This window comes from Aquarana catesbeiana, linkage group LG08 (genome assembly GCF_042186555.1).
Source record: "Aquarana catesbeiana isolate 2022-GZ linkage group LG08, ASM4218655v1, whole genome shotgun sequence".
NCBI lineage: Eukaryota > Metazoa > Chordata > Amphibia > Anura > Ranidae > Aquarana > Aquarana catesbeiana.
Genome location: NC_133331.1, coordinates 5,514,871 through 5,522,783, shown reverse-complemented (window position 1 = coordinate 5,522,783; position 7,913 = coordinate 5,514,871). Strand labels below are relative to the sequence as shown.

At 48.1% G+C, this 7,913-nt stretch overlaps 1 protein-coding gene across 1 annotated transcript; it reads right to left on the bottom strand.

Moving 5' to 3' along the window:
• Positions 1-5,598: 5,598 nt before the first annotated feature.
• On the bottom strand, positions 5,599-6,660 carry LOC141105205 (C3a anaphylatoxin chemotactic receptor-like). Its single transcript, XM_073595093.1, has one exon. It carries the CDS (start codon positions 6,658-6,660, stop codon positions 5,692-5,694), a length of 969 nt encoding a protein of 322 aa, XP_073451194.1. The 3' UTR covers positions 5,599-5,691.
• Positions 6,661-7,913: the final 1,253 nt, after the last annotated feature.

The following is a 7,913-nucleotide window of genomic DNA, read 5'->3' as shown; positions in this document are numbered from 1 at the left end:
TGCACCCTGCATGTAGCGCACACCTGAGTCCTGCACCCTGTATTAGTGCACTCCTGAGTCCTGCACCCTGTATGTAGCACGCAATTAATCTGCACCTACCTTTTTATGCAGTGTGCTCCCCCTGTGGGTGGGTTGTGGTGGGGGCATGATTGAGCCTTGGGTGACATCATCAAGTGCACTGTGGCAGGCTGGACAGAAGAACCACACCAGGTGACACCAACCTTAGTGACACCACTACTGATGGGCACTATTGATGGTCACTGATGGGTGGCACTGATGGGCATTAATGAGTGGCACTGATGGGCATTGATGGACAGCAATGATGGGCATTGATGGGCGGCACTGATAGGCGGCACTGATGGCCAGCACTGACTGGCATCACTAATGGGCACCGATTGGTGGCACTTGTGGGCACTGATTGCTGGCATTGGTGGCATGTTAGTGTAATCAGTGCCCTGATTACATGTCTTGACGTCCCCTGGGAGGAGATGCCACTGATCAGCTCTCCTCACCACACACTCTGTCAGTGTGAGGCGATGAGAGCCGATTACCGGCATCTCCGTGTTTACATGTGACCAGCTGTGATTGGACACAGCCGATCACATGGTTAAAGAGCCGCGGCGCGGCTCTTTACTGAGATCGGGGTCGCACCGTGTCCTAGCAACACGGCGCAGCCACGATCATCGCGCTGCACCCCCCCCCCCCCCGCGGGTGCTTGAGAGCGGCTGTTCTGTTATGACGTCATATGACATTGTCCCAGAACGAGTGCCGCACTGCTCATCCATCATTTGACAGTGAGCGGGCGGCAATCACTTAAAAGTATATGTAGCTCCACCCCGACGGAGCCGCTTGAGTATATTTGGTTCTGTGCTGTGCCCCTCGATTCCAAAAACAGACTCAGCCCCTCTGGCACACCTAGTAAATAAAAGGACTGTAGACACAATAGTATTATTATTATTATTATTATTATTATTATATGAGGTTTATATAGCGCCAACAGTTTACTCAGCGCTTTACAATGTATAAGGGGGACAACACAATTACAGTACAGTTCAATACAAAAGGTACAGGAGGGCCCGGCTCGTAGAGCTTACATTCTAAAGGGAGGGGGTGGTGGTACAAAAGGTAATAGCTGCAAAGAATGATTTGATGGGGGTGGCTCTGTAGTAAACAGAGTATCTTTACTGAAATTTTTGTAATAAAGAAAACAATAGTATATAGCCATGTAATAGTTATTTATAGTTAACTCTAATTACTGAGCAGTATAGCAAAGAGACAAATGCACATTATAACCAACAATGATTTGAATGACCTTAAAGACTTAAAGGTAAACCCATGTGCTCAGGTATAAAGGGGGGACAGAGACGTCTTGTTACCGACCAGTCTGCCTCCCTAAAATCCTGAGCTCACAGACCCTGAAGGTACATGCACTATACAATATCCAAACATTATCAACTTATATTGCTTTAAGGCTACTTTCACACTGAGGCATTTTACAGGCTCTATAGCGCTAAAAATAGCGCTTGCAAAGCGCCTCTCCTGTCACTCCCCTGCAGGGCTGGGACAAGGGGTGGGCAGGAGGGGCGGCTGCCCTGGGCACTGTGGTATCATGTGAGGTGGGGGGGGGCACCACAAGGAGATTGGGAGGGAGGGGATTTATGTTGGGAGGGGGAATTTGGGGGGGCAGCAGGGGGTAAGAATTGTTCTAGGAGTGGTGATTTAGGGGGATTTGTGTTTGGAAGAGGGATGGGGGAAGAGTATTTGTGCTGGGGGGGGGGGTTTGGGGTTTTGTGCTAGGATGGGGAAGTGGAATTTGTGCTGAAAGGAGGGAATCTGGAGTTGGAGGGGGAGAAGATTTGTGCTCAAAGGGTAAATTTGAGAGGTAGAGGATTTGTGCTGGGGGGGACTTTTTGGGGGGGATTTTTGTGCTGGGGGCATACTGGGAGAGAGAGGATGTGAGGTGAGGGGGGATGGGGGGCAAAGATTTGTGCTGCGAGGGGGAATTTCAGCAGGAGGTGGATTTGTACTGCTTAGAGGGTAAGCATGGTAAGCAGGTCCTCAATGTTTTTTTTGTGGGGGGGGGGGAGATTTTGCTGACACATAATGCTCATGCATCCTGGGGTGGGGGGCGTAATTTGGCATGTTCGTCCTGGGCTCTAGATGACCTTGTCCCGGCACTGCAACACTGTGAAAGCCAGAGGGCTTCCACACTGGAGCGGTGCAATGGCAGGACACCAAAAAAGTCCTGCAAGCGGCATCTTTGAGGTGTATACACCGCTCCTAAAGCGCCCCTGCCCATTGAAATCAATAGGCAGCGCCATCAAAGCTCTCTTGCTGGTGCTTTTAACCCTTTTTCGGCAACTAGCCGGGGTTAAAAAACACCCCACTAGCAGCAGAAAAGCGCCGCTAAAACGACTGTAAAGCGCCACTAAGAATAGCAGCCCCAACGCCTCAGTGAGAAAGTGCCCTTAAAGTTAGAGTTCCTCTCTTAATCAGTACAAAGGTTTTGCACTGAGTCCTTGGCTGAATAAAGAAGAAACGAAAAACCCGCAGCAAAAGAATAGAAGAAATAAGCACAGGGCTACATGAAATGGGACCCTGTAGGCTGGGTCAGTGAGGGTTAAATTATTCCCGAAGTTAACTTGAGCTCACAGGGGATTGGTCAGAGCGGTGCGAGGGGGAGGCATTGCAGAGAAGAGGTCAGAGGTGCAGACATCCGGTCAGCACAGGAGGATAGGAAAAGCTCCTGCCTGCCCGCCCTAATTATTGAAGATTGGTTTCAATGGATAATAGGTTGATGTTGTTGGTCCTTTTTGTTTTTTCTGTTTGTTGTTTTCTTTTTGTGCGGTTGGGTCTTTGGAGGCATTTGGAATTAAACTGATGGAATTAAAGGTTTGGGACACATCTGAGGTATGGGTCCCCGGTGAATGCCAGTTACGTTGTTAACTGGGAGTGTATGGCTATCTGCTGAAGGTGGTTCATCCCCGAGTTGGTGCAATGCGACAGGAACCATAAGCAGATATAAGGTAAAGAGTTGGATACGTAGTGCCTCCCGGGATCGGCAACCAAAAAAGTTTATGCTTTGTTTTTGGTTTATACTGTTAATTATTTTACTTTAATAAAGGGGCCGTAAAACGGCCAGTTTTATCCCAACCCTTGGTGTCAGGCTATTTGTAGTAGCAATAATAAGGGGCTACAATATGGCTATAAAAAAAGGGTAGTAGAGGTAAATTATAGGATAGTATACATAGGGGTTACCTTTTCAAGTCCTTACTGTGGAGATGTCTGGTATCTTCAGCTAGCTTGAGGGCCCAGAATAATCTCTATGTACAGTAACTCAAGGAAAAGAAACAACTGATCTAAAGTGTCCCTTGGGGAAGGCTCTGACAAGAAGACAAGGTGTCTGCATGCAGTGTCTCTTAGAAATAGTTTACCCAAGATGGGCTACTGCCCACTCACCAATCTGGTGACACCAGGGCCCAAAGGGATAGATGTCCTAGGGCAGGCTCTTTAGAAATGCTCAACTGACAATCTGACAGCAGGAAGGCACAGCGATGTCTGCATATGCACCTGGAGATACCCCCGGAGGTACCCGCTGGCGAGATGTTTGCGACTGACCGAAGGTGAAGCTTTGGCAGGATAGGCACACTGACCCTTGGAGCTGTGGCAGGATAGGCACACAGTCCCTTGGAGTTGTGGCAGGATGGTCACACCGACAGAAAAGACCTATGTCCGGTCTTCTCCTCCCCTCTCCCCATGACATATGAAGGACATAACCCACAGTTTCTTACCCCACCTGTTATACATACTCTAAACCCCTCCAAATCCCCCACAAATGACGAGACAAGGTTTTTGGAGTAAATGGCCTGACGGCCTTTTATTAACAATTACCGTAAATAGAATAAATAACTTTTAAATAACCGTTAACCGACTTTTTATATCCTTTTTGGGGTCTTCAAGGGCAACGACACACAACTTGGTCACCGCGACCAACTTCTTTTAAACTTTAGGCCTCCAGTCGCAAGTCCCCGACTCTGAGATGGTGCTCAACCCTCGCAGTGACCAACCTTTTACCCCTTCCTGGTTAACCCCTCGTTAACCGGAAAGGTACCTGAGAACCCCATACCACAGATGGATCCCAACCATGTTATATGTATATAACAGTCATCTTCTCCTCCTCCAAAGATCCAACACTGCCGGGCTGTCCTGACAGCCCACTTTTTTATCAACCAAACCTCGGGAGGGTGGGTGGTAATTTCTCTCTCCAACGCTCACAACTGACGTCACTTCCCCCCTCTCCTGTTCTTCCTAACACGCGTGCCTCTCTGCTCCGGCCACCCCCCTTTTCTTAAAGGGGACAACGTCTTCTATCGTAAAGCATGAATGTGGATGTCCACATAGTCATGCCGTCCCTCCGTCCATCCCTTTCTCTCCTTACTCCGGGACTCTCTGGACATGCTGGGGTGTGTGGTTCTGTCCCCTAGGGATCACAATGGGGCCACTGGTGCAAGGGACTACATGTCCCAGGATCAATGGCGGCCCGTAACGCAGGGCGCAGGGGAGCTGTCCCCCTATCCATGCATCCGGCCCCCTAATCTGCTTGCAGGGCATAGGACGCATGGATTCCAATGGGGTTTTTTTTATTTTAAGCATGTGATTAGTGCCAGAGGCTCTAATTGGCTTCAAAAAAGTGTGGGCGCGGGGCGCAGAGCACTACTGTCCGAGCCCACCCAGCTGTGGGACAATAGCGAATGAATATTCACTATTGTCTTCCTGGTTCTCCTCCCGGCCAATCAGGAAGTGGGTCCAGAGACCCGTCACCCGATTGGCTGAAAGGAGAAGCGATCCTATTGGCCACTAATGAGTAGAAGGGAGGAGGAGGGAGAAGGAGTGAGGGGAGGCAAGGCAGAAGCCGCCGTGATGTGCCGAGGAGCAAGAGACGCAGGGTAAGCCGCCGACCATTGCTTGGAGGAAGCGCTGCCCGATAGATAAGGTATAGGGTGGGGCTGGTGACCGACCAGCTGGGGGGGGGTGGCGGTGCGGTGCAGGTGATGTGTGCGGGTGACCCAACTGACCAAGGGGGTGGCTGCGGGTGCAAGGCTTGTTGCCCCCCTCCCCCAAAAAATATACCACCAGCTGCCACTGCCCAGGATCCTCTGCTGCAGCAATTCTGTTCCTCCATTAGTCCTCCCCCAATGCCAATGAGGAAGCAGCGAAGGGGGCGGAGCGGGAGACTGGGTCAATAAGCGCCGCTCAGCACGCTGTGGAGTTCAGTGAGGAGAGGGAGGGGGCAGGTGCGGGGGCCGCGGGTGGCTGAGCGGCACCCGCTGCATATACTTTTGGAAATGTCAATTTCCTGGCTGTCATGTTTATCCTCTTGCTTCAGTACGATGTGTCCCATGAACAAGTAAAGAAATACAGATTTCTGACTTTACAGATACGCAGACTTGTTCCAGCTTAGTGATCGGTGGACAGATTGGATAACTTGGAGGGGGGTGCACATATACTGATAACACCTATCACCCCAAATGGTCAATAAGCACTAAGCCCTTGATGGCATGTGACTTATTCAAGACATACGGTAGGGCATTGGCCGCCCTAACACGCAATGATAAGATGTTGAGCAGGCAGTTAATTACAATCACTAATAAAGCTAAAAACTCTAAAACATCTACAAATCCATTTCATACATTATATCGGGGGGCTTTCTTCTTCTTCTGTGGTGCGCTGGTCCTCATTGCTTGGTTGGGATAATAAGTTCTCCCTAAGTATATTTTGCATGAGCTCGCCAATAGACTGTCTCAGCTTCTGCTTCATATATTTCCCCAAAAAGACGTAGAGTATTGGGTTGATGCAACTATTGAATGTGGCCAGAGACAGTGCGAGAAGGTCCAGGATGTACAGTACCTCATTGTAAGTGTATAGCACGATTACTCCGATGGTGTGGTAGGGGGCCCAGGTGATGAAAAACACGACAATAACACTTACTGACATCTTGATGGTTTTTCTACCTACTTTAGAAAATCTGATATTTTGTGCTTTAAAAGCCAGATGAATGTAACAGATACAAATGATAATAAGTGGGATCAGAAATGCACAAATTGTACGTGTAAAGTTGATAGACTTTATCATGTAAAGATCTGAATAACAGGTGATGTTGTTAAAGTCATATCTTTTGTTGATGGCGACAGGCAGACACATCATCAAGGACAACATCCAAATAACCAAGCATATCATCCACGCCATTTTGTTTCTTCTGTGATTTCGGGCCCACACGGGATGGACAACCAGAATCCATCGGTCAACGCTGATAGCCACCAGGGTGAAGACACTGGTATACATGTTAAGGGGAACGATGAAGGGTAAAATCCTGCAGAGGGCAGGGCCGTACAGCCATTCTTGGTAGAAGAATTGCACTACAATGAATGGAAGACACAAGCAGCACATGATATCGGCCAGAGCAAGGTTCCCAAACCAAACAGTGGTCACGGTCCGCTCCATCTTCACTCCGGTAACCCAAAGCACCAGAGCATTGCCGGGGACACCCACCAGAGTAGTGATAGATAAAACCAGGACTGTGAACATGTGCTCAGGTCTGTAAGCCGTGGCTGGTTTAATTTCGCTGCTGACATTGAACATCTTGTTTACCTGTAAAGACATCAAGAGTTACTTCATCTGTCTGATTATTACTCAATTTCATATTATTGTATGGAAAATAATGTCATTTCTAGTAAGTACACCCCTCACATTTGTGTAAATCTTTCCTTCTATCTTTTCATGTGACAACACTGAAGAAATGACACTTGGCTACAATGTAAAGTAGTGAGTGTACAGCTTGTATAACAGTGTAAATTTGCTGTCCCCTCAAAATAACTCAACACACAGCCATTAATGTCTAAACCGCTGGCAACAAAAGTGAGTACACCCCTAAGTGAAAATGTCCAAATTGGGCCCAATTAGCCATTTTCCCTCCCCGGTGTCATGTGACTCGTTAGTGTTACAAGGTCTCAGGTGTGAATGGGGAGCAGGTGTGTTAAATTTGGTGTTGTTGCTCTCACTCTCTCATACTGGTCACTGGAAGTTCAACATGGCGCCTCATGGCAAAGAACTCTCTGAGGATCTAAAAAAAAGAATTGTTGCTCTACATAAAGATGGCCTAGACTATAAGAAGATTGCCAAGACGCTAAAATTGAGCTGCAGCACGGTGGCCAAGACCATACAGCGGTATAACAGGACAGGTTCCACTCAGAATAGGCCTCGCCATGGTCGACCGAAGAAGTTGAGGTCACGTGCTCAGCGTCATATCCAGAGGTTGTCTTTGGGAAATAGACATACGAGTGCTGCCAGCATTGCTGCAGAGGTTGTAGGGGTGGGGGGTCAGCCTGTCAGTGCTCAGACCATACGCCGCACACTGCATCAAATTGGTCTGTATGGCTGTCGTCCCAGAAGGAAGCCTTTTCTAAAGATGATGCACAAGAAAGCCAGAAAACAGTAGCTCCCCAGTGCTGGCACTGGGGAGCTACAGTTCATTGAGGGAACCATGACCAGTGTAGTCCAAATGTCCCCATTTTACTATCACTGTTATCCACCTATACTCCATCCCCCCATTTCTTACCCACCTAAAATGATGAGACCACACCTTGAATTTGGAGTATAAATGGCCATAACAGCCTTTTATTAAAACGATCTAAATAAATAACTCCAATATAAAAATATATATATACAGTGGGGACGGAAAGTATTCAGACCCCCTTAAATTTTTCAATCTTTGTTATATTGCAGCCATTTGCTAAAATCATTTAAGTTCATTTTTTCCTTATTAATGTACACACAGCACCCCATATTGTACACACAGCACCCCATATTGTACACACAGCCCCCCATATTGTACACACAGCACCCCATATTGACAG

Excerpts from the sequence above, each read along its gene's own strand:
- LOC141105205 (XM_073595093.1), bottom strand. The coding sequence starts at position 6,660 with ATGTCTTTACAGGTAAACAAGATGTTCAATGTCAGCAGCGAAATTAAA.